This window comes from Hemitrygon akajei, chromosome 1 (genome assembly GCF_048418815.1).
Source record: "Hemitrygon akajei chromosome 1, sHemAka1.3, whole genome shotgun sequence".
In the NCBI taxonomy this organism is placed as follows: domain Eukaryota; kingdom Metazoa; phylum Chordata; class Chondrichthyes; order Myliobatiformes; family Dasyatidae; genus Hemitrygon; species Hemitrygon akajei.
Window position 1 is genome coordinate 145,484,696 of NC_133124.1, and position 27,638 is coordinate 145,512,333.

The 27,638-nt window shown below is 40.2% G+C and overlaps 1 protein-coding gene across 3 annotated transcripts in view; it reads left to right on the top strand.

Moving 5' to 3' along the window:
* The first annotated feature begins 388 nt into the window (after nt 1-388).
* Nucleotides 389-27,638, top strand: part of nsmce2 (NSE2 (MMS21) homolog, SMC5-SMC6 complex SUMO ligase) — a 212,608-nt gene continuing 185,358 nt past the window's right edge. For 2 of the 3 annotated variants that reach the window (XM_073052853.1, XM_073052862.1), the window contains exons 1-2: nt 390-520; nt 1,955-2,116. In XM_073052853.1, coding sequence (XP_072908954.1) covers nt 1,972-2,116 — 145 coding nt within the window. In that variant the 5' untranslated portion in view covers nt 390-520; nt 1,955-1,971. Of the gene's footprint in view, nt 521-1,954; nt 2,117-27,638 lie in introns of all 3 variants that reach the window. The other variant, XM_073052871.1, reaches the window with a different exon arrangement.

Here is a 27,638-nt window from a genome sequence, read left to right on the forward strand (position 1 = left end):
GAGACATTGCTACTGCACCCGTCTCTATTTGTGGCTGGTTGCTCGTTTCGGTTGACATTTTTCTACTCTTACACTCACCCTCCGATGTTTCAGAGTTGTGCTATTATTATGCTGCTAACTGCACGTTGAAAATATCGGGCGCTGCCGATATTTTCCGAGTACCACCGCTGTCACTACGTTCCTAGACGGCTACTTCCGATTAAAAACAACGGCGCATGCGCACCAACTTTAATCATCTGCTCACGAGAGCATTTTCAAGCCCACACTTGAAAAGCACACATTTTTACTGAAAAGGATTTTGAAATTAATAAAGCCACAACAGGTGTTGTCTACGACGAGGTCCTGCAACCAGCATTGCTTTTCAGAATTTGTAGTTTCGGCTAGGGGATACCGGAAGTACTGATCAGGGTGTGAACGGCTTAAACTACAAATCCCAGGATGCTCCGCGGTTAGCGAAGCAGGCGGCGATTTGAACTGTGAGGCCGAGGCCGAGGTCTTGTTTGGGATTCTGAAGTGCTGGGTGAGTGAGATTTGTGTGCTAATCTCGACAAAAAAAAGAGGCTTGATTTGTGGTAGGGTTTCAGTGAAGGGCTGGGTCGCTGGGGGGGGGGGGAGGAGACATAAAACAACAGTGACCCTGGTTTAGCAACGTAAGTACGAGGAAATCTGCAGATGCTGTTAGTTCAAGCAACACACACAAAATGCTGGTGGAACGCAGCAGGCCAGGCAGCATCTATAGGGAGAAGCACTGTCAACGTTTCGGCCCGACTTTTCTTCCTATAGATGCTGTCTGGCCTGCTGTGTTCCACCAGCATTTTGTGTGTATTGGATCCTGGTTTAGCATAAGGTTGATCAGAATCAGGTTTGTTGTCACCGGCATGTGTCTTGAAATGTATTCACTTAGCAGCAGCAATTCAATGCAATACATTATATAGAAGAAAAAAATAATATAATAATAAATTACAGTATATGTATATTGAATAGATTAAAAATATGCAAAAACAGAAGTAATATATATTTAAAAAGTGAGGTAGTGTTCATGGGTTCAATATCCATTTAGAAATCGGATGGCAGAGGCTGTTCCTGAATTGCTGAATGTGAGAAAAGGGCATGCCCCGGGTGCTGGAGGTCCTTAATAATAGACGCTGCCTTTCTGAGAGACCACTCCTTGAAGATGTCCTGGGTACTTTGTAGGCTAATACCCAAGATGGAGCTGAATAAATTTACAATCCTCTGCAGTTTTTTTTGGTCCTGTGCAGTTAAACCCCCCCCATACCAGACAGTGATGCAGCCTATCAGAATGCTCTCCACAGTACTCTTTAACACCCTGGTTAGATCACACTTTTGTGTTCAGTTATGATCACCTGATTAAAGAAAAGATGTGGAAGCTTTAGAGAGGGTACAGAGGAGATTTACTAGGATGCTTCCTGGATTAGACAGCCTGTCTCATGAGGATACGTTGATTGAACTAGTTGTTTTCTTTTGGAGAGAAGGAGAGTGAGGGATGACTTAGAGGTATACAAGATGATAAGAGGCACAGATCAAGTGGACAGCCAGACACCTTTACCTAGGGCAGAAATAGATAATACAAGGGGGCATAATTTTAACAACAACACACACAAAGTGCTGGTAGAACACAGCAGGCTAGGCAGCATCTATAGGGAGAAGCGCTGTAAGGTGCTTGGAGGAACGTATAGGAGGGATGTCAGAGGTAATTATTTTTACTCAGAGAGTAGTGGGTGTGTGGAACACCCAGCCCGGGATAGTGGTGAAGGAGACAGATATATTAGGGACATGTAGGCCATGGATGAAAAAGAGAGGGCTATGTAGGAGGGAAGGGTTAAATTGATTTTAGAGTAGGTTAAAAGGTTGGCCCAATGTCATGGGCTGAAGGGTCTGTACTGTGTTAAGTTCTATATTCACTGCTTAATTGTCTGCTTCTTGTTGCGTACAGGTTGACATTGTGATAAGATGCCTGGGCGGCCAACCATCATGCCTGTGATATCCTTAAGCTCTGTGGATTCTGCATTGTCTTCGCTGAAAGCTTGTCATGTGTCAATCAGTTCTGGAATTGAGGTCACAACTGATGTCGCACTGGCCCTTATAGAGCATGAAGGTAAGTAGGGATCAGATTTATTATAAATACAACAGTGGTATCTTGAGGATCACTTCTGGGGTGTCTGCTTTACATTAACTTGCAATGATTTAAAAAGTCAGTATGTAATGTTTCAAAATGAGGGAACTGTGAGCTGCTGCAGAGGAACTTAGGGCGGACAGAAAGATAAATGTGAGATAGAATGGACTGTTCAACGTAGATTTATTACCCTGAGATTCATTTTCTTGCAGGCATTTACAAGAAAATAAAGAAATATGATAGAATTTATAAAAAACCTATACATAATAAAGACTGATAAATAATCAGTGTGCAAAAGAAGACAAATTGTGTAAATAATAAAAAGTAAATAAATAATACCGAGAACATGAGTTGTAGATTCATTGAAAGTGAGTCGAGAGGGAGTGGATAAGTTTAGCATTGAGATGAGTGAAGTTATCCATTCTGCCTCAGGAGCCTGATGGTTGTAAGGAAATATCTGTTTCTGAACCTGGTAGTGTGGGGCTGTACTTCTTGACCGATGTAGTAGTGAGAAGAGAGCATGGCCTGGATGGTGGAGGTCCTTAATGATGGATGCTGCTTTCTTGTGGCAGCGCTGATTGTAAATGTGCACAATGCTGTGGAGAGCTTTGCTTGTAATGGCTTGGATTGTGTCCACCAGTTTCTGTTCCTGTGCATTAGTGTTTCAATATCAAGCTGTGATACAACTGGTTAGGATACTCTAAACTGTGCATGTAGAGGTTTGTCACAGTTTTAGGAAAATTCACTTCAGGGAAAAATTAAAATGGTGCCAGGGAGAATCCTGGTATGCTGGTTCCTAACACAGAATGTGGAAAGAGGGATCAGTTAGGAAAACAAATTGTTGGCTTTTTTCTAATAGGAGGGGTTGGTATATGTAAGCGAGTCGCGGTGAGGCTATATATGACTGTAGTGAGATTTTATATGAAGAACTCTACGCAATGTTTGTCTTCGTACTTGGAGAAAGACAGGGACATAGGTAACACATATTGACTGCAACTCACAAACTAAAAGGTCTGGATGTGATTGAGTCTGTCAAATGTGTTCAGGAAATTTCCTTAATCAGTATGGAATATGGAAATAGGGAAATCTTAATATGGAAAAAGATAGGTCTTGTCTGTGGGTTGAGATTCCAAGTTGAAGAAAGGCCTATGTTGATGGTATCAGAAAGGATCTGGCAAGCCTGGATTGGGGCAGGCAGCTTTCTGGCAAAGGTACACTTAATAAGTGAGAGGCCTTCAAAAGTGAAATTATGAGAGAATGTAGTTGTATGTGCCTATCACAATAAAAGGTAAAGATAGCAGATTTGGGGAACCTTGGTTTTCAAGCATTATTGAGGTCCTGGTTCAGAAAAGAAGGAGGTGCATAGCAGGAATATAGGCAGGGAGGAATAAATAAGGTGGTTATGGAATATAAGAAACGCAAATGAACATTGAAGAAAGAAATCAGGAGGGCTAAAAGAAGGCAGGAGGTTGCCCGAGTAGATAAGTTGAAAGAGAATCCTAAGGAATTATACAAATATGTTAAGAGCAAAGGGATTGTAAGGGACAAAACTGGTCCTCTGGAAGAGCAGAATTGTAATTTGTGCATGGAGCCAAAGGAGATGGGAAGATCCTAAATGGATCTTAAAGGAACGTTAGGAGCAAAAGGATAGTAAGGGATAAAATTGGTCCTCTTGAAGATCAGAGTGGTCGGCTATGTATGGAACCAAAAGAAATGGGAGAGATATTAAATAGGTTTTTTGCATCTGTATTTACTAAGGAGACAGGAATGGAGTCTATGGAAACAAGGCAAACAAGTAGGGAGGTCATGGAACTTATACAGATTAAAGAGGAGGAGGTGCTTGCTGTCTTGAGGCAAATCAGAGTAGATGAATCCCCAGGACCTGACAGGGTATTCCCTCGGACCTTGAAGGAGACTAGTGTTGAAATTGCAGGGGCCCTGGCAGAAATATTTAAAATGTTGATATCCACGGGTCAGGTGCCAGAGGATTGGAGGATAGCTCATGTAGTTCCATTGTTTAAAAAAGCCTCAAAAAGTAAGCCGGGAAATTACAGGCCGGTAAGTTTGACATCGGTAGTGGGTAAATTATTGGAAGGAGTACTAAGAGATAGGATCTACAAGTATTTGGATAGACAGGGACTTATTAGAAAAGGTCATCGTGGCTTTGTGCATGGTAGGTCATGTTTAACCAATCTATTAGAGTTTTTCGAGGAAGATACCAGGAAAGTGGATGAAGGGAAGGCAGTGGATGTTGTATACATGGACTTTAGTAAGGCCTTTGACCAAGGTCCCGCATGGGAAGTTAGTTAGGAAGATTCAGTTGCTAGGTATACATGGAGAGGTAGTAAATTGGATTAGACATTGGCGTTTGGAGGGATATGGCCCAGGTGCAGGTCAGTGGGACTAGGCAGAAAAATGGTTCAGCACAGCCAAGAAGGGCCAAAAGGCCTGTTTCTGTGCTGTAATGTTCTATGGTTCTGTGGATCTTTTGCACCTGTGTTTATTCAGGAGATGGGCAGAGAGTCTACAGAAGTGAGGCAAAGCAGTATTGACTTAATAGACCAGATACATATTACAGAGGAGGAGGTGTTTGCTGTCTTGAGGCAAGTTAGGGTGGATAACTCCCTAGGGCCTGGCGAGGTGTTCCCTGGGATCCTGCAGGAGGCAAGTGCAGAAATTGCTGGGGTGCTAGAAGAGATATTTGGGTCGGTGGTGAGGAAGGCAAATGCCATATTAGCATTCATTTCAAGAGGTCTAGAATACCTAATACCACTACCAATGATGATTTAAAAGGTTAGAGATTATGGTGGCATTAGAAATGATCTGTCAAAAATCATTTGACTCTGCCATGGTGCCAGAGGACTGGAAAATTGCAAATGTCACTCCACTCTTTAAGAAAGGAGAAAGGTAGCAGAAAGGAAATTATAGACCAGCTAGCCTGACCTTAGTGGTTGGGAAGATGTTGGGAGTCAGTTGTTAAGGATGAGGTGATGGACTACTTGGTAACACAGGACAAGATAGGGTAAAGTCAACATGGTTTGCAACGAGAGGGGAGAACACATTGGGCCTTATTTATGCAAATATCCCGATGTGTACCGGGTGGAGCCCCACCCCCACCTTGGATACGCAGACTACATCTCTGTTATGCTAATCCCAGCATACAGACCGCTTGTCAGGTGCTCCAGACCAGTACAGAAGCAGGTGAAAACCTGGCCAGCAGGAGCCATCTCTGCTCTTCCAGACTGCTTTGAGCACACTGACTGGCACGTGTTCAGGGAGGCTGCAACCCATGGCAACTCTACCAACTTAGAGGCGTACACGGCATCAGTGACTAGCTCCATCAGCAAGCGCATCGATGACATCACTGTGTTCAAGACCATCACTAAGCGCTCTTTACCAGAAGCCATGGATGACCGAGGAGATGCGTGCGCTGCTGAGGACCCATGACTCCGCCTTCAGAGCAGGTGACAAGGCAGCCCTAACAACAGTGAGGGCCAAACTGTCCCGGGCCATCAGAGAGGCAAAGTGTGCACCCACCCAGTGAATCCATAGCCACTTCCAGGACACTAGTGACACGTGGCGCATATGGAAGGGCATTCAGAGCCCCGTTAACCCATCAAATATAATATTTTTCAAAAAATATTTGAACTGATAAGAAGGGCAAGAATGGGGAAAAAGAATGGAAATAAAAAAGCGACACTACGGAGCCTGCGTCTGAGAGGAGTGCTGCGAGCGGCTCTCCTACCCGACGCCGGGCTTCGTTCAGGCGAAGTGGCGAATATCTTCGAAATCCTGAAAGAAATAATGGAGTTCCAGAAAGATGTAAAGCAGCAGCTCCGTGATATTAAGTCAGAGCTCACCAGCGTAAATCAAAAAATAGTGGTGGCAGAGACTCAAATTGAGAAGGTGGAAGATTGCGTTCAAAACGTGGAACAGATACTGAGTAAGACAATAAAAATAATACATCACCAAGAAGGTAAACTGCTTGACCTGGAGGGAAGATCACGGTTGAAAAATATCAGAATCTACAACGTTCCTGAAGGAGTGGAGGGCTGGTCTATGACAGAGTTTGTCGGAAAGTTACTGCGGGACACGCTGGAGCTTACCCCGGCTCTGAAGCTGGAAGTTGAAAGAGACCACTGCGAGTTAGTCCCAAAACCTACCCAGGATAGAAAGCCACGCTCAATAATAATTAAATTCCTTCGGTACAGCACCAAGGTGGAGATTCTATGAAGGGCCTGGGGTAAGAAGAGAATGTTCTTAGAGGATAAATTAATATATTTCGACCAAGATTACCCTCCCCCCCCCGCAGTTCTCCAGAAATGCAAAGAATACTCTGAAGTAAAGCGAGTACTAAAGCAAAATAAGATTAGATTTCAAACTCCATACACTGCTAAACTTCGAGTGTTTTATGACAACAGGACGCGGTTGTACCAGACAGTGGAAGAGGCGACTGCAAATATGAAGGCCAGAGGGTTGCCTGTCAGCATGACCAAAACGAGGAAAAGCCTGGCTGAGATGTTATCCCACTCCGCTTTGGAAATAGTGCGAGAATCGAGAAGGCAGGAGACGGGAGAAGGCCGAGAGAAATATTTCAGGAAGAGACTAGGAGTTTCCCAAAGACAGTCCTCACCCCCTTCAGAACAGCCATAAGGTTTGGCTAACTTTAAAAATGTTGAGAAGCTAAACGGAAGCAAAAGTACACGTTGATATACCTATCTCGAGAAATACTTGTTATAATGTGGATTTTATATTACTCAGTTGTTATTCTTTATTCACTCACTTACTCCCTTTCCCCACCAAATTGAGAATATATATATAATGTATGTGTGTGCATATATGTGTATGTATGTAATGTGTGTGTGTATGTATGTGTGTATATACACACACACGTATATATAGGAGGAGTACACAGGACAATCTTGTCTGTGTAATGGATTTGTTCACTGACTTTTATGAATACTGCAATGGGGGCCCTCAACTCACAAGTAGGAGGGGTTATCCCCCACAGCTAGACATTTCCTCTAGCTCAACCCAGGGTCATCTACTAGAGACCTCAGCCTTGGAATCACACGTTCGTTGCCATTTTTGTTATTATTTGCGTTAAAAGGTAAAATTCATTTCTTTTAATGCCAATGGGCTATTAAATCCGATTAAACGTAAGAGAATTTTATCCAAAGTGAAAAAAGAACAAGCCCATGTAGTATATTTACAGGAAACTCATTTAAGTGATAATGAGCGTAAAAGACTAAAGAGAATGGGCTTCACTAATCTGTTTTTCTCCTCATATAAATCAGGACATAGGAGAGGAGTTGCTATTCTTATCTCAAGTAAGCTAAATTTTGAAAAAATATTTGAAATGGGAGATAAAGAAGGCAGATATATTCTGGTAAGGGGGAATATAGACAGCAATTCAGTTACTCTATTGAATATATACGCACCCCCGGGAAGAGATATTGGTTTCTTTCAGAAAATTACTGATATTATGGTAACGGAAACAGAAGGTCTCCTGATATGTGGGGGAGACTTAAATTTACCATTACAACCAAACTTAGACTCTTCCAATAGAAAAACCTATGAAACAAAATCTTTACTTTTTGAGGATGTTGGTTTAATTGATATCTGGAGGGACCTTTTCCCTGACAGAAGGGATTACACTCATTATTCTGCTCCCCATTCTGTATATACAAGAATAGACTATTTCATAACATTTGGAAAAGGCAAGGACAAAATAAGCACCTGTGGAATTGGGACAATAGATGTAAGTGACCATGCACTTATATATTTATCTGTTGATTTTGACCTACAGCCAATGAATACTATTTGGAAACTAAATTCAAGTCTACTCAATGAGCCGTACTTTAAGGAACAAATTAAAAAAGAAATTGGTCTCTACTTAGAATTTAATGATAATGGAGAGGTTTCACCTCCCATTTTATGGGATACTCTGAAGGCGGTCTTAAGAGGGAAAATTATAGCGATATCTTCATATAAGAAAAAAATAAGGAATAAAACATTAGAGGAATTACAAAATAAGCTGAAGGAACTAGAGAAAAAACACAAATTGAATTTGGCACAGGATACATTAGGGGAAATTAAAAGAATTAGGAATGAAATAAATAATTTGGCTACGCAAGAAATCAGGAAAATGTTTCTGAAACAGAGACATTATGAAAGTGGATTGATCAAAATCAAATAAGTAAAATATTATGCTGTTATATATACAATGGTCAAAAAAAACTACAACTCCTCATAATCATAAAAAAGAAGATTGGAAATTTTATTAATAAGGAAAGAAAACCCCACTAACTAAACTGAAATAAAAAAGAAAGAGAAAAAAAGGAAAGAAAAAGAAAGATTGAGCAGTCCAATTGAGGTTAAAATTAGAAAAAAAAGAGGAAAAAAAACACATCCTTTCAGTCATCTCTGAGCCTTCATGGATAAGGATTTCCCCCTAAGAGAATAAAGAAAAATAAATAAAAATAAATTAAATCATGTGGAAATATTGAATAAAGGGTCGCCAGACTTGTTCAAAATTAAAGGATGTATCAAATGTCCGGCTTCTAATTTTCTGCAAGCTTAGACATGACATAATGGAGGAGAGCCAATATAAAACAGTAGGTGGGTTAGATTCTTTCCAATGTAGCGAAATAGCTCTCCTAGCCAGTAAAGTTGAAAAAGCTATCACATGTTGGGAGGAAGCAGACACTTTGCTTGCTTCCTCTGGAATAATCCCAAAAATTGCTGTGTGGATTAGGTTGAACATCCATATCGATAACTTTAGATAATATTCCAAACACATCCCTCCAAAAATTATTTAAACTTACACATGACCAAAACATATGAATTAGAGTAGCCATTTCTGCGTTACATCTGTCACAAATAGGGCTTATATTCGGAAAAATATGTGCCAATTTATCTTTGGACATATGGGCCCTATGTACTATCTTAAACTGAATTAAGGTATGGCGTGCGCAGATAGATGAATTATTGACTAAATAATAAATTTTACTCCATTGATTATCTGAAGGTGAATGTTGAAGTTCTACTTCCCAGGTACGTTGAATCCTATTATTAGGCGACATGCAAGCATTCATTAACTGTTTATAAATGATAGCTATTAATCGTTTTTGAAAAGGTTTAAACTGAAAAATAACATAAGCCATATTTAAAGAGCAAGCCAAGGGGTAAATCGGTAAAAAATCACGTAAAAAAATTCCTAACCTGTAAATACCTGAAAAAATATTAGAGATATCATATTTATCCATTAACTGTGAAAAAGACATTAGTCTTGTAAAAACAAATCTAAAAAAGTTTTTATTCCCTTAATTTTCCATGTTAGAAAAGCCTTATCCAAAGTTGATGGTTTAAAAAAGACTAATTTCTTTTTACTAGAAAGTAAAAAATCATTTAATTCAACAAATCTACGAAATTGAAACCAAATTTTTAAAGTATGTTTAACAATAGGGTTAAGAGCTTGTCTACCTGTTCTGGAGAGCGAAAATGGAAGAGGAGCTCCTAATAAAGAAGCTAATGAAAACCCCATTACTGAATTTTCCTCCATATGTAACCATGAAGGGCGATCTTGGTCGTCTATATCATAAATCCAGAAAGTAATATAACAAATATTAATTGTCCAATAATAAAATCTAAAGTTTGGTAAAGCCAGTCCTCCATTTTTTTTGATCTTTGCAATAAAAGTTTATTCACTCTAGAGCTTTTATTATTCCAAACATAAGATAAAATCAGAGAATCCATTTTATCAAAAAATGTGTTTGGAACAAAAGAGGGAACTGCTTGAAATATATATAAAAATTTTGGTAGAATAACCATTATTATAGCATTTATTCGACCTATCAATGACATCGACATAAGTGACCATTTAGAAAGCACCTGTTGAGTATATTCAACTAAAGGGAAGAAATTATACCTATATAGGTCTTTAAAATTTTTTGTAATTTTGATACCAAGGTAAGTAAAATGGTTTTTGGCAATATTAAAAGGTATTTGAATATAATAATCAGAATAATTATTAATAGGAAATAATTCACTTTTATGTATATTAAGTTTATATCCAGAAAAAGTACCAAATTCCATAAATATAGATAACATAGAAGGAATAGATTTCTTAGGATTTGAAATGTAAGCTAATAAATCATCCACGTATAACGAAACCTTATGTAATTTATCCACTCTCCTAATACCCTGCACGGAATTAGAATCCCTAAGAGCAATAATAAGTGGTTCTAAAGCCAAATTAAATAATAAAGGACTAAGGGGACAGCCCTGACGGGTACCTCTATATAATCTAAAGTAAGGAGACTTTTGATTATTAGTTAAAACTGCAGCTACCGGGGCATGATAAATCAATTTAATCCAGGAAATAAATCCTGGACCAAAATTGAACCTCTTTAAAACCTGAAATAGATAAAGCCACTCCACCCTATCAAAGGCTTTCTCTGCATCTAAAGATACAATACGTTCAGATTCTTTGGCTGAAGGGGAATAAATGATATTTAATAATCTTTGAATATTAAAATGTGAGTACCTATTTTTAATAAATCCTGTTTGATCATTTGAGATAACATTAGGCAAGATAGTCTCAAGCCTATTTGCTAGAATCTTAGAGAGAATTTTAAAATCTACATTCAGTAAAGAAATAGGTCTATAGGATACACATTCCAGTGCGTCTTTTCCTTTTTTTGGAATCAATGAAATTAGTGCTTCGTATAAATTTTAGGAAGGTTCCTAGAGGATGTAGAGTCGGTAAATGTTTGATGAAGATGTGGTGTAAGCATTTCATGAAAGGTCTTATAAAATTCTACCGTATAACCATCAGGTCCTGGAGCTTTACCTAATTGCATAGAGGATATAGCCTTGGCTATCTCCTCTTGTTTAATAGATGCATCTAACATATCGACATCTTGAATTAAAATTTGGGGTATGTTTAACCTTTGCAAAAATTTATTCATAGTCATAGTACTATCAGAGAATTCAGATTAATAAAGATTAGAATAAAAGTCCATAAATATCTTATTAATTTCATAAGGATCTAAAGTTTCTGTTCTATCTGGTCAGCAAATTTTTAAAATCTGCCTTCTGACCATCCCAGCCTTTAACTGACCCGCTAAAAGTTTAGCAGATTTTTCCCTATGCATATAAAATAAACATTTAGATTTAAAAATTTGCTGTTCAATGGGAAAGGTCAGAAGCAAATCATACTGTGATTGAAGTTCGACCCTTTCTTTATATAGGTCTTCAGTAGGTTTAACTGAATATGCTTTATCTATCTGTTTAATTTTATTAATAAGCACTGACAATTCTGCTTTAGTTTTCTTTCTCAAGGCTGCTGAATATGAGAATATCTGTCCCCTAAGAAAAAATTTCAAAGTGTCCCATCTCATCAGATTTGACATTCCTTCAGTTGTATTAAATTCAAAAAATATAGAAATTTGCTCCTTAATAAAATGAACAAAAGATGGATCCTGTAACAATACAGGGTTCAATCTCCACTATGAGATTTTCAAAAATCTATCCGAAAGCTTAAGGGTTAACTTTAAAGGCGCGTGATCTGAAAGCGCAATGATGTCATACGCACATTCAACAACGGAGTTTAACAGATGTGTATCTAAAAAAAAGTAATCAATTCGAGAATATTTATGATGGCCGTGTGAGAAAAAAGAGAAATCTTTATCATTGGGGTGTTTATATCTCGAAATATTGACAAGGTGATATTCTAATAAAAAAGAGTTAATACAAGCTGCCGCTTTATTAGGAAGTGACGGATTGGTTGATGACCTGTCAATCGCTGGATTTAAACAACAATTAAAGTCACCACCCATGATCAGCTTATATTCATTGAGATTCGGTAACTCTGAAAAAAGTTTCTTAAAAAAATCAGAATAATCTACATTAGGTGCGTATACACACACCAGAGCTACCCTTTGCTCGCATAATAAACCGGTAACAATTAAATATCTTCCAATCGAATCAGTAGTAGTATTAAGGTGTACAAAAGGGATTTTGGGACTAAGAAATATAGAAACACCTCTTGTTTTACTATCCGACAGCGAGTGAAATAAGGGCCCTTTCCAGAAGCGGAAAAACCTGTCCTCATCCTGTTTTCGTATATGATTTTCTTGCGCAAAAATATCAGCATTGTGTTTTTAATTTCTTAAAAATCTTTTTACGCTTAATGGGATGATTGACACCGTTCCAATTCCAAGATATATTGATTTTATTAACATCCATGTTTAAAATTGAGTTTAATATTATATAAAAGAAATGTTACGCAAGTACAGATTAAACCAAAAGGCGCGGGTACAACCAGAGGGAGTGACACGTTTACGAACGAGAAATCCATCAAAAGAACTGCCCAATCAAGAAAAGAACCTACTCTAATAGACCCCCACCCAATAGATAGAAATGAAGGAACCGATAGGCTGGTCCCATGCTAACTAATAACCTTTGACCCTGTTCTCCATCTTGCAGCTCCGTATAATTAAAAAAAGCAAAAATCCCACGAAAAATAGCCATAATAAAAGGCACAAACAGAATTCAACTACTATAATGTTATGTCTAACATTAATAGAAACATAATCAACAACAGCCATCTTAGAATCCGCTAAAGTAGCTTAAACATATATTCAAAAGAAGGAATAAATCCTGGCAAATAATGTTACAAGCAATGTTCTTTCTCTCGAAAAAGATAAGTTAATGAGTGAGTATATATATATAAGAATGAAAAGGTATAGAATGTACTTAACTCAAAAGCTCCATAAACAACTCATACAGCAGATACTTCAAAATTGCCTATTGAGTAATCGGAGTAACTTTAATTTTTTATTCAGTAGGCTTAACTTTAAGATTTTTAATATACTCCCATCCCTCCTGAGGAGAGTAAATTCTCAATGATTGAGATTTTTCAGGAAAAATTATCAGCTTTACTGGAAAGCGTAGGGAGGGATTTAAATCTAATTTATACATTTCACTCATAACTTCTCAATATTTCTTCCTTTTGGCAAAGATCTCAGGTGAATAATCTTTGACTATACAAATTTGTGTTGAAGAATAATTTCCATTTCTTTCTGGCTTCTTGAATAATAACTTATTTAGTTGTATAATAATGCAAAGAAAGTACAACTGCTCGAGGACGTAATTCAGCTGAACGCCGAGAAAATGAAATTCTGTGAGCTAGTTTCGAGGGTCTCATTGAAAAGTGAGTACAGCATATCTGAAAAGAATTTTAACAGATCGCCAGCTTCAGTATTTTCAGGCAGTCCCAGAATACGCAGATTCCTCCGACGCCCTCTACTATCTAAGTCAACCATTCTTTTCTTCGTTTTAGATAGTTCTGAGGTAATTTCATTGATTTTCTTTTCCATTGAAGATATCTTCATTCCTTGATCTTTAACAGTTTGCTTGAATAGTTCATGCTCACTCTCAATGTGGGTTGTAGTTTGCTGAAGTGTTTGAAGTTGAGAGTCCAAGTTTTTCAGAGAGTCTTGAATCGTAGCTTTTTCGAGCTTCCCGTTTGAACTGGCCAGCTTATCAATTTTAATATTAAGCGATCCGAATTCCGACTTCATGTCTTGTATTGAAGAAAATATTCCCGCTAGTGTAACAGGTTTCTCCGTTTTCTTGGTTTGTTCCGTTTGCTCCATTTCAGAGAAAGTTTTGCCACTTCTCAGTTCAATACCAGAATGAATTTTTTTGGCCATTGTAATTAAGTCGTAAATCCTTCAGTAGAAGTAGTAAATCATCAAAACTAAAAGGGATCTGTTAGTGGGATATAAAATATATTAAAAGAGAGAGAGCTGCTAGGAATGCGACCTACTCCATGTGCTACAAGGTGGAGAATGGAGGTCTTGCTTTGCCTAATTTAAGAATGTATTACTGGGCTGTTAATGTGTGATATATGTCCTTTTGGTTATACTGGGTTGTTAAGAACGAGTGGCCAATTTGGGTAGATATGGAATTGAAAGCTGTGAAACAGTTTTATTTAACCTCATTATTGGGAGCTGCTCTACCTATACAATTAGCTAAAGTTTCTAATTTAAATTTATACCCTGTGATTAAGTATTCTTTACAAATTTGGCTCCAGTTCCATAATTTTTTAATCTTAAAAAATTTAAACTTTGTAGTTTAATTTATCAAAATTATTTTTTAAGCCTTCTTTGAGTGATCCAATTTTTTTATTTTGGAAAAATAAAGGTATTAATTCTTTTTTGGATCTACTTAAAGAAGATAGACTGCCTTTTGAACAATTAGTTGATAAATACTCTCTTTCATATTCACACTTCTTACAATACCTTCAAATTAGACATTTCTTACAAAAATATTTAAGTAATTTTCCTTGCATATTAGAGGCCAACCTGTTAGATACTATTATGAGTATGAACCCTTTGTTGAAGTGTTCCATTGGAAGAATTTATAATTTATTATTACAATTGGATAAGCGCTCTTTCTTTAAGATTAAACAAGATTGGGAAAAGGAACTTAATTTGACTATTATAACGGAGGACTGGATGCGGATCTTGAAGCTGGTTAACTCTTCCTCTATTTGTGCTAGCCATTCATTGATTCAATTTAAAATTGTACATCGTTACTATTTGACGAAGGAGAGATTGTCTAAAATCTTTCCTAATGTTGATAGTTATTTGTGATAGATGTAAAACTGAGACAGCTACACTGACACACATGTTTTGGTCTTGATCTATACTGGAACAGTTTTGGAAGTCAGTTTTTTCCACAATTTCTAAAGCACTTAAAATTAATTTACAACCTAACAAATTAACTGTGCTCTTTGGAATAATACCTCAAAATATTCGTGGTATTTCTTTGTCTGACCAACATGTTAGTTTGTTACATTGATAGCTAGGAGGGCCATTTTGTTGAAGTGGAAGGATACATCGGCTCCCACTCTGTCACAATGGTTCTCTCAAGTGATGTTATGTCTTAATATGGAGAAAATGAGAAGTCGAACCTTCGAACCTATGTTTGATTTTGAGAAAAGATGGGGTTCATTTGCTCGTTACTACCATTTGAGTTAATTGATAGATTTTCTCCATGATCTAATTCAAAATTTTGGTATAATTATTTTTTTGGTGACAGTTTGATGTTTATCTTTAGAAGCTTTCTGTATGACACATGGCTCCGGGGTTGAACACCTAATGGGTTCTTTTTTTTCCTTACCGTTTTCTTAATTTAGTATGGTTTTTCTTATCTTTTTTTGTGTCACCATATTTTTCAATCCTTAATATTGTTTTTTTCTCTTTTGAGACATTGTAAGTGTTACTTACTTCCATGTACTCTTGTTATTTTGGATAATAATAATAAAAAGATTTGAAAAGAAAGAAAGAAACTCCACCCCATCTAAAACTCTTGCTCTAGGGAGATGCCAATCGATGTTTGTGAAATTAAAATCTCCCATCATCTCTGTTATTATTACACCTTTCCAGGATCTGTTTCCCTATCTGCTCCTTGATATCCCTGTTACTAATGGGCGGCCTGTAACAGAACACCCAGTAAAGTTATTGATCCCTTCCTGTTCCTAACCTCCACCCACAAAGACTCCGTAGCCAATCCCTCCATGACGTCCACCTTTTCTGCAGCAGTGATCAACAGTGCCACACTCCCACCACTTTTGCCTCCCTCCCTGTCCTTTCTGAAACATCCATAGCCTGGCACTCAAAGTAACCATTCCTGCCCCTGAGCCATCCAAGTCTCTGTAATGGCCACAACATCGTAGCTCCAAGTACTGATCCACGCTCTAAGCTCATCTGCTTTGTTCACAACACTCCTTACCCTAAAATAGAGACATCTCAAACCTTCAGTCTGAGTGCATCCCTTCTCTATCACCTGCCTATCCTCCCTCACACACTGTCTCCTGGCTTTCTCTATTTGTGAGCCAACCACTTCATCACCAGTCTCTTCAGTTTGGTACCCACCCCTCAACAATTCTAGTTTAAACTCTCCCCAGTAACCTTAGCAAACCTTCCCGCCAGGATATTGGTTACCCTGGGATTCAAGTGCAATCCGTCCTTTTTGTACAGGTCACACCTGCCCAAAAGAGGTCCCAATGATCCAGAAATCTGAGTGCCTGACCCCTGCTCCAATCCCTCAGCCATGTATTTATCTTCCACCTCATTCTATTACTATACATGCTGTTGCGTGGCACAGATATGTGGAGAAATTTCTTTCATATAACCATATGACAATTACAGCATGGAAACAGGCCATCTCAGCCCTTCTAGTCCGTGCCGAACGCTTACTCTCACCTAGTCCCACTGATCTGCACTCAGCCCATAACCCTCCATTCTTTTTCTGTCCATATACCTATCCAATTTTTTTTAAATGACAAAATCGAACCTGCCTCTACTATTTCTACTGGAAGCTCTCCCACACAGCTACCACTCTCTGAGTAAAGTTCCCCCTCGTGTTACTCCTAAACTTTTGCCCCTTAACTCTCAACTCATGTCCTCTTGTTTGAATCTCCCCTCCTCTCAATGGAAAAAGCCTATCCACGTCAACTCTATCTATCCCCCTCATAATTTTAAATACCTCTGTCAAGTCCCCCCTCAACCTTCTACGCTCCAAAGAATAAAGACCTAACTTGTTCAACCTTTCACTGTAACTTAGGTGCTGAAACCCAGGTAACATTCTAGTAAATCTCCTCTGTACTCTCTCTATTTTGTTGACATCTTTCCTATAATTCGGTGACCAGAACTGTACACAATACTCCAAATTTGGCCTCACCAATGCCTTGTACAATTTTAACATTACATCCCAACTCCTATACTCAATGCTCTGATTTATAAAGGCCAGCATACCAAAAGCTTTCTTCACTACCCTATCCGCATGAGATTCCACCTTCTGGGAACTGTGCACCATTATTCCTAGATCGCCAAGAGGTGATGAATTTGTGGAATTTTTTGCCACATTCAGTCGTGGAGGTCAGGTTGTTGGGTGCATTTAAGGCAGAGATTGATAGGTTCTTGATAGGACATGGCATCAAAGGTTACGGGGAGAAGGCCAGAACCAGGGTTGAGGTGGAGAAAAAAAAGGAATCAGGCATGATTGAATGGAGGAGCAGGTTTAATGGTCCAGATGGCCTAATTCTGCTCCTATGTATTTTGGTCTCGTATATCCATCATCCTTGGCTACAGGTGAGGTACCAGAGGATTGGAGGATATCTAATGTTGTTCTGCTGTACAAGAAAGGCTCCAAAAATAAACCATGAAATTATAGGCTGGTGAGCCAGACATTAGTAGTGGGAAACTTATTGGAAAGTATTCTAAGGGTCCAGATATGAGTATTTGGATATACATGGACTAATTAAGGATAGCCAGAGTAGCTTCGTGCATGGTAGGTCATGTCTAACCAATCTCGTAGACATTTTCGAGGAGTTACCAGGAAAGTTGATGAAGGCAAGGCTGTGGATGTTGACCACATGTACTTTGGCAAAGCATTTGACAAGGTCCTGTATGGGAAGTTGGTCAAGAATTGGGTTAGGCATTGGTTTTGAGGGAGAACCCAGAGAGTGGTATTAGAGGGTTGCTTCTCTGATTGGAAGCCTGTGGCCACTGCTGTGTCCATTGTCATCTAAGGTGGGGACATGTTTGGCACAACTTTGTGGGCCGAAGGGCCAGTATTTTGCTGTATGTTTTCTATGTTTCCATATTAATGATTTGGATGGTTAACTGAATCAGCAAATTTGCAGTTGACACCAAGTTTGGGGGTGTAGTGAACAGTGAGGAAGACTATCATAGCTCGCAGGTCTAGAAGTGAGATCTGGACCAGCTGGAAAAATGGGCTGACAAATGGCAGATGGAATTTAATGCAGGTAAGTGGAAGGTGTTGCTTTTTGGTAGATTCATCCAGAATAGGCCTTGCACAGTGTATGCTAGGGCACTGAGGGGTAATGTGAAACAAAGGGTTTTGATCCAAAATTCATTGAAAGTGGCATCACAGGCATTTAGGGTTGTAAAGAAAGCTTTTGACACTTTGGCCTTCCTAAATCAAAGTATTGAGTACAGAAGATGGGATGTTATATTGAAATTGTAAAGACATTGGTGAAGCCTAATTTAGAGTATTTTGTGCAGTTTTGGTCATCTACCTACAGGAAATATGTAAATAAGGTTGAAAGAGTACAGAGGAAGTTTACTACAAGGATGTTGCCTAAGGACCTGAATTATAAGGAAAGATTGAATAAGTTAGGACTATATTCTTTACAGCATAGAAGATTGAGAAGAGATTTGATTAGCGGGTTACAAAATTATGAGGGGTGTAGATAGGATACATGCAAGCAGGCTTTTTTTAACTGAGGTTGGGAGGGACTGCAACCTAAGGTCATGGGTTAATGGTGAAAGGTGAAATTTGAGGGGAACATGAGGGGAAGCTTCTTTACTTAGAGGATCGTGAGAGTGTGGAATGAGCTGCCAGCACAAGTGGTGCATGTGAGCTCAATTTTAATGTTTAAGAGAAGTTTGGATAGGGACATGGAAAGTAGGGGTATGGAGGTTATTGAGAGTAGATAGTCCAAATGGTTTTGACATGGACTAAATGGGCCTAAAGGACTGTTTCTGTGCTGTACTTTGCTATGAATCCATAAGGTGAATGGTCACAGTCCTTGTCCTAGGGTAGGGCGATAAAAACTAGAGAACATAGATTTAAGGTGAGATGTGAAGGGTATAAATGCAATGCAAGAGCTAGGGGGTGGGGATGTGGAATGAGCTGACAGAGGAATGGGTAGGGTGGGTGCAATATCAACAAATAATAGACTTTTCAACAGGTACAGTGGGTAGGAAAGGTTTAGAGAGATATGGGCCAAACACAGGAGAATGGTACGAGCTCAGTTAGCAACTTTAACATGGAAGAGATGGGCTGAAGTGCCTGCTTCTGTGCTGTCCGACTGTATTTGTTTTGGAATCTTGTGTAGTATAGATTCATTAGAACAGGGGTTCCTATTTGATGCCATGGACCCCTACCATTAACAGAGGGATTGTGGATCCCAGGTTGGGAAATGCTAATAAAGTTTGCAAACAACTGGTTTGGATGAATGAAAGATTATATCATTTAGATATAAAATTCTGGAAGGGATAGGATGGCAGATGCTATGAACCCGTGGTTCACAGGGCATTATAAATACAAGATGGTGGAAATCCAGAGTGCATTATCTTGGGATAATAGATGAAAATTAAAAACAAAAATGAAGAGAAGTTTCTTCATGCAAAAGATTGTAAAAAAACTTTGGAATTGGCCACTGCAGAAGTGACTTTAATCGTGAAGAAGAGATTTTCATTGTGAAGTGTATTCAACACTGAGAAATATTTTATGGGCACTTGATACATACAGCAAGTTGCAGGAGGCACAGTCTCAGTCATGATCTTACTGATTAGCAAATGTGCGACTTTCTCCTCCTTTACAGTACTGTTATGGAAGAGATAAATATGTTTAACACACAAACATTATTGATTTTGCTGTATGTGTCAGCCTTCCATTGAAAATGTTAATATTATTTTTTGCAGCAGTCTGCAATAAGCCCTATCCATACACAAAGACATATTTGCTTGTATCACAGGCAGTCTTTTTCATATCTGTTCCTGATCTTTTTGCCTCAGCAATTTGATGTGTATTGATAATATTGTTGACCCTTAATCAGCTGTAACACACACAAAAATGCTGGAGAAACTCAGCAGGCCAGGCAGCATCTATGGGGGAAAAAAAGCACAGTCGACGTTTCAGGCCGAAATCAGCTGTGTTCTTTTGTCTTCTCACATGATTACAATTTACACATGTAGCAAAAGTTTTTTTTGGGGGGGATTGGTGTATGTTATGCTGTTAATATTTTCAAAATCTTCAACATTGTTCTGAGCTCAGTTGACTCACCTGGGAACTTTGTAAATCATTAGTTATCACAAATACCAATGTGCTTGTTGTACATCATAGGTCTCAAATTATAGGAGTGTGAAGGTGGCTACTAGGTGTATACAGGTAGTTCCCGAGTTATAAACGTCCGACTTACGAACAACTCGTACTTACAAACCGAGGACGGAGAACACCGTCTGCCATTTTAAGTCGGATCGCGACGCCGTCCTCCATTTTAAGTCGTTGCCTTTGACACTGTGTTGAGTGTGTAACTTTGTATTTGGCTTAAAATTTTCTTAGCAAGATTTACCCCCCCCCCCCCGGATCTGGTCGGCTGGTGGCACAGTGAGATCAGCACCGGGCTCAAGAATGGAGGTTCCTGAGTTCGATCCAGTGACAGACCAACAGACCGCTCCCGTGCTGGGTTGATGTCGATCCAGTGACTCCTGTACCATCCGTGCTGGGTTGATGTTGAGTTCGGAACTTTACCTCATTAAAAAAAAACACTGCCACCTCTAGTTTAAATTCCCACACGGAATATTGTGGAGGATCAAATACCCAACCCAGCACAGCCCCCACTTGTCCCATTTAACCTGGCTCAGTGCTGTGGACTTTAGGACCTGGGGAATTCAGTGTGGTTGTCCTTAGAACCCAGTGGACCTCGGGAGCCGGTCGTGGTCGGGACCCGCCGCCTGCAGTGTTTCTGTTCCATTGATGGGAAATGGTCACGATTGAAAATAAAGTGGAAATAATAAAGCGTTTGGAAATTGGTGAAACGCCATCGGTCTTTGGAAAAGCGTTAGGCTATAGTCGGTCAGCGATTGGAACAATTTTAAAGGATAAAGTGAGAATAATGGAGCATGTGAAAGGCCCTGCCCCAATGAAAGCTACAATTATTACTAAGCAATGCAGTGGTTTAATTATTGGGATACATATGTTTCTTAAGTGTTTTATATGCATAGAAAGGTAAAATATATACAAAGACAAACGTTTGACTAACTGATGCTAAATAATACCAGATGTACTTGTTCCGACTTACGTACAAATCCGACTTAAAGACGGACTCAGGAACGGAACTCATTCGTAACCCGGGGACTGCCTGTATACATATCAGCACGATGGAAACAAAATTAAAATGTCATATGAATTTGGCATGTATGCATCAAGTACAGCATAAAAGGAGAAAAACTGTTTCAACTGACAGAAAACACAGCTTATAACTTTCCAATCACTTTTAAGACCAGTGTGGTCTTAGCCCATACATGGTTTGATGAATGTTCATGGAAGCTCTTCTTCACATCACTGTTATAATGCATGGTTATTTGAGTTACTGTTGCCTTGAGCCTGGCCATTCTCCTATTGTTTGTGATCAGATTTATTATTGATGACATGCTGTGTGTCATAAAATTTGTTTTGTTGCAGCAGTACAGTACATAAAATAAGCTATAAATTTCAATAAGAAAAATTATATATGTGTACATATGTGTGTATGTGTTTTTTATTTATATACATACATACTGTTCCTAAATCTCTTGTGCGTGCTCTCTGGTGGTAGCAATGAAAAGAGGGCATGTCCTGGGTGGAAATCTGTTCAAAGATTTTGTACAATAATTTAGAATGATGATCAGAATCCAGGTTTGTTTTTACTTCCCAGTATTTTATATTGCTCTTGAATTTTCTTATAGATTGTAACCAAAAGCTTTTGTTTTTGATGTTTCATGTCCCAGAAAAATACAGTTAAGTGAAAATGTGAACCACAGGAATTGAATAGATCATCTGAGGCATTGTTCAGTTGAGACATAGAAACATAGAAATCTACAGCACATTACAGGCCCTTTGGCCCAGAATGTTGGACTGAAGTGTATGCAAATTATACTGTTCTAATTATTGATATACAGTGATTGAATATTGGTTGCATCTGTGTTCTAATCTGGGGGGGGGGTTGCCTATTTAGTATTAATGAGATCCTCCATTTTCTTCTCTGAGCATCATGTCTTTAAAACTCTCTTTAAAAGGTGGTGAAAGTAGAACTTTTAATTTTTTATGTGACAGATTTGTGATAAGTACGGTGATAAAAAATTGCAGTAGATAGGAATATTGAGTTGAGGTTCCAGTTGGACCAGCCATGATTTTGTTGATGAATGGAGCAAGTTTTACTTTGAATGGCCAACTCCTGCTTCTTCAGTCCGCGATCTCTGCTGCTGATCTCAACGGCTCTAACAATCCAGAGCAGACTCAAAACCTAGACTCCTCCACCGTCGATGCAGGTTCCAACAACCTCTGACATTGCCAAAGTGCCGACTCCAATCCTACCTTGACCTCCAGACCAGGTCTTCACGTGCTGCTGCTGTCTCCCCTTTCCCCACCACTACTCCACAGTTCTGTCTCTTTCAGGCCCTACTATCAGCTCCTGGGTCCTCGGAGACTCCATCTTCCTCTCACCTCACCATCGCTGAACATTCCAAACCTCCCTTCTCCTCAAACACCAGCAACCCCTCCCCCTTCCGATCTCAGCTCTCATCCAATCCCTCCGTCCTTTATTCTCTCTGAGACAGAATGTTCTGCCTGCACCCACGCCTCTCAGTTCTGCGCCCGCCACGACGCTGAGATCTTCCTCTGCCACCGACTCCAAGGCTATTTCTTTGGCAAGGACTCCCCATGCCACACCAATGATCCCTTCTCCCGTCTTCAACCCTCTTCGTCTTCCTGGACACCCATCCCTGGTCTTCTGCTCTGGATCTTTCCATTGCCAACTGCTGACAAGACATTAACCGTCCAGACTTTAACACTCCTCTCTCCTATTCCAACCTCACTCCTTTCAAACGCTCGGCTCTCCACTCCCTCCGCACTAAAGCCTAACCTCACCATCAAACTGGCAGATAAGAGAAGTGCTGTAGTAGTCTGGCGAACTGACCTCTACCTTGCTGAGGCCCAGCGCCAACTCTCAGACACCTCTTACTTGCTCCTCAAACAGGACCCCTCTTAGGCCATTGAGTCCCACATCATCACCAACCTTATTGACTCTGGGGATCTCCCATCCACCGCCACCAACCTCAGTTCTTGCCCCTGCACCTCTGATTTCTACCTTCTACCCAAGATCCACAAACCTGCTTGTCCAGGTAGACCCATTATTTCAGCTTGTTCCTGCCCTACTGAACTCATATCAGCATACCTCAACACTGTTTTATCCCCCCGGTTCAGTCCCCTCCCACCTACATCCATGACACCTCACACACTCTTGATCTTTTCAAGGATTTCAGGTTCTCTGGCCCCCCCCATCATCTTATTTTTACTATGGATGCCCAGTCCTTATACACATCCCTCCCCCTCCAGTAAGGCCTCAAAGCTCTCCATTTCTTCCTGGACCCCAGACCCAACCAGTTCACCTCCAGCACCACTCTCCTCTGTGCGGTGGAACTTTTCCACACTCTCAATAATTTCTCCTTTGGGTAGCCATGGGCATTCGCATGGGTCACAGCTGTGTCTGCCTGTTTGTAGTCTACGTGGAACAGTCTATGTTGTAAGCCTACACTGGTGACCATCTCGCACTTTTCTGACACTACATCAGTGACTGCAATTGGTGCTACTTCCTGCACCTATGCTGAACTTTTAAAAATCGGAGCAAGAGGCTGAGAGTGAAGGAGTAAGGAATCTCGGAGAGAAGCCTCTTTTTTTTTTTTACACTGCTCAGGGAAAAGAGGCTGGACTGCACAGACGTGTGATGTCAGCCACGCCAAAGGCTTAAAAAGGCGACCACCATATACAGCGGGCAGTGTAGGTTCCGGTAAGTTTTGTTTTGTTTGTTTAGAGTAGAGAAAATGCCAGGTAGGATGTTGGAATGCTCCTCTTGCAGGATGTGGGAAGTCAGGGAGACCTCTGGTGTCCCTGACAACGATACCTGCAAGAAGTGCATCCAACTGCAGCACCTAACAAACCACGTTAGGGAACTGGAGCAGGAGCTGGATGACCTCCGGATCATTCGGGAGAATGATGAGTTTATAGATAGTAGTTTCAGGGAGGTAGCTATGCCAAAGGAGCAGGGCACAGGTGATTGGGTTACTGTCAGGCGAGGGAAGGGGAAAGGGCAGGCAAAGCAGGGTTCCCCTATGGCCATTCCCCTCAACAACAAGTATACCGATTTGGATACTGTTGGGGGGGCGGGGGGTGTTGACCTACCTGGGACAAGCAGTGGCAACTGGATCTCTGGCACTGAGTCTAGCTCTGCAGTGCAGAAAGGAGGGTGGAAGAAGAGGAGAGAGGTAGTGATAGGGGTAACGATAGTTAGAGGTACAGACAGGAGGTTCTGTGGTTGTGACAGAGACTCCCGGATGGTTTGTTGCCTCCGGGACGCCAGGGTTGGGGATGTCTCTGATCGCGTGCACAGCACTCTGAAGTGGGAGGGTGAGCAGTCAGATGTCATGGTACGTTTTGGTACCAGTGACATAGGAAGAAAGAGTGAGGAGGTCCTGAAGAGTGAGTATAGAGAACTTGGTAGGAAGTTAAAAAGCAGGACCTCGAGGGTGGTAATCTCAGAATTGCTACCTGTGCCATGTGCCTGTGGGGGTAAGAGTAGGTTGCTCTGGCGGATGAACACATGGCTGAAGAACTGGTGTAGGGGGCAGGGTTTCAGATTTCAGGATCATTGGGACCTCTTCTGGGGCAGTTGGGACCTGTACAAGAGAGACGGGTTACACCTGAACTGCAGGGGGACCAATATCCTTGCAGGGAGGTTTGCCAGTGCTATAGGGGAGGGTTTAAACTAGATTTGCAGGGGGATGGGAATCAGAGTGACAGAGCAGATAGTGGAGTGGAGGTGAAAATAAATGAAGTTAAAAGTTCACACAAAGTCACAAATAGAAGGGTTGTGTGTGGTGGTAATAATCTTCTGAGATGTGTCTATTTCAATGCGAGGAGTATTGTGGGGAAGGCTGACGAGCTGAGGGTGTGGATTGACACGTGGAATTATGACATTATAGCTAGTAGTGAAACTTGGCTACAGGAGGGGCAGGACTGGCAGCCCAGTTCCAGGGTTTAGATGTTTCAGATGTGATAGAGGCAGAGGGATGAAGGGTGAGGGGTGGCATTGCTAGTCAGGGAAAATGTTACAGCAGTGTTCAGGCAGATCAGATCAGAGGGCTTGTCTACTGAGGCCATATGGGTGGAGCTGAGAAACAGAAAAGGTATGACCACATTAATGGGGTTGTATTATAGACCACCCAATAGTCAGCGAGAATTGGAGGAGCAGATCTGCAGAGAGATGGCAGACAGCTGCAGGAAACATAAAGTTGTGATAGTAGGGGATTTTAATTTTCCACATGTTGATTTGGACTCCCATACTGTTAAAGATCCAGACATTTTAGTGTTTGTAAAATATGTTCAGGAAAGTTTTCTAAATCAATATATAGAGGTATCAACCAGAGAAGATGAAATATTAGATCTCCTATTAGGAAACAAGTTAGGACAGGTGACGGAAGTGTGTGCAGGGGAACACTTTGGTTCCAGTGATCATAACACCATTAGTTTTAACTTGATCATGGATAAAGATAGATCTAGTCCTTGGGTTGAAGTTCTAAACTGGAAAAAGGCCAAATTTGAAGAAATGAGAAAGGATCTAAAAAGTGTGGATTAGGACAGGTTGTTCTCTGGCAAGGATGTGATTGGTAAGTGGGAGGCCTTCAAAGGAGAAATTTTGAGAGTGCAGAGTTTGTATGTTCCTGTCAGGATTAAAGGCAAAGTGAATAAGAATAAGGAACTTTGGTTCTCTAGGGATATTGGAACTCTGATAAAGAAGAAAAGAGTTATACATGTTATACATGTATAGGAAACGGAGCAAATAAGGTGCTTGAGGAGTATAAAAAATGCAAAAAAAACTTAAAGAAAATAGGAGGGCTAAAAGAAGATGTGAGGTTGCTTTGGCAGTCAAGGTGAAGGACAATCCAAAGAACTTCTACAGGTATATAAAGAGCAAAAGGATATTAAGGATTAAAATTGGTTCTCTTGAAGATCAGAGTGGTCGGCTACGTATGGAACCAAAAGAAATGGGGGAGATCTTAAATGGTTTTTTTGCATCTGTATTTACTAAGGAAACTGGCAAGGAGTCTATGGAAATAAGGCAAACGAGTAGTTAGGTCATGGAACCTATACAGATTGTAGAGGAGGAGTTGCTTGCTGTCTTGAGGCAAATCAGAGTAGATAAATCTCCAGGACCTGACAGGGTATTCCCTGAGACCTTGAAGGAGACTAGTGTTGAAATTGCAGGGGCCTGGCAGATATATTTAAAATGTCGGTATCTACGAGTGAGGTGCCAGAGGATTGGAGGATAGCTTATGTTGTTCCATTGTTTAAAAAAGGCTCTGAAAGTAATCCAGGAAATTATAGGCCAGTAAATTTGATGTCAGTTGTGGGTAAATTATTGGAAGGAGTATTAAGAGATAGGATCTACAAGTATTTGGATAGACAGAGACTTATTAGGGAGAGTCAACATGGTTTTGTGCGTGGTAGGTCATGTTTAGCCAATCTATTAGAGTTTTTCGAGGAGGTTACCAGAAAAGTGGATGAAGGGAAGACAGTGGATGTTGTCTACATGGACTTCAGTAAGGCCTTTGACAAGGTCCCCTGTGGGAGGTTAGTTAGGAAGTTTCAGTCGCTAGGTATACATGGTGAGGTAGTAAATTGGATTAGACATTGGCTCAATGGGAGAAACCAAAGAGTTGTAGTGGAGGATTGCTTCTCTGAGTGGAGGCCTGTGACTAGTGGTGTGCCACAGGGATCATGCTGGGTCCATTGTTATTTGTCATCTATATCAATGATCTGGATGATAATGTGGTAAACTGGATCAGAAAATTTGCTGATGATACAAAGATTGGAGGTGTAGTGGACAGTGAGTAAGGTTTTCAAAGCTTGCTCACCAGCTGGAAAAATGGGCTGAAAAATGGCAGATGGAGTTTAATGCGGAGAAGTGTGAGGTATTGCACTTCGGAAGGTCAAACCAAGGTAGAACATACAAGGTAAATGGTAGGACACTGAGGAGTGCAGTAGAACAGAGGGATCTGGGAATACAGATACAAAATTCCCTAAAAGTAGTGTCAAAAGTAGATAGGGTTGTAAAGAGAGCTTTCGGCACATTGGCCTTTATAAATCAAAGTATTGAGTATAAGAGTTGGAATGTTATGGTGAGGTTGTATAAGACATTGCTGAGGCCGAACTTAGAGCATTGTGAGCAGTTTTGGTCACCGAATTACAGGAAGGATATTAATAAGGTTGAAAGAGTGCAGAGAAGGTTTGTTGCCAGGACTTGAGAAACTGAGTTACAGAGAAAGTTTGAATAGGTTAGGACTTTATTCCTTGGAGCGTAGAAGATGAGGGGAGATTTGATAGAGGTATATAAAATTGTGATGGGTATAGATAGAGTGAATGCAAGCAGGCTTTTTCCACTGAGGCTAAGGGAGTGGACTAGGCAGAAAAATGGTGCGGCACAGCCAAGAAGGACTGAAGGGCCTGTTTCTGTGCTGTAATGTTCTATGGTTCTAACTCACTGATTTCATCTACTTTGCCTCCAAATTCCACCCGGCCCCCAAATTCACCTGGTCCATTTCTGACACTTCCCTTCCCTTTCTCTATCTCCGGAGACAGCTTA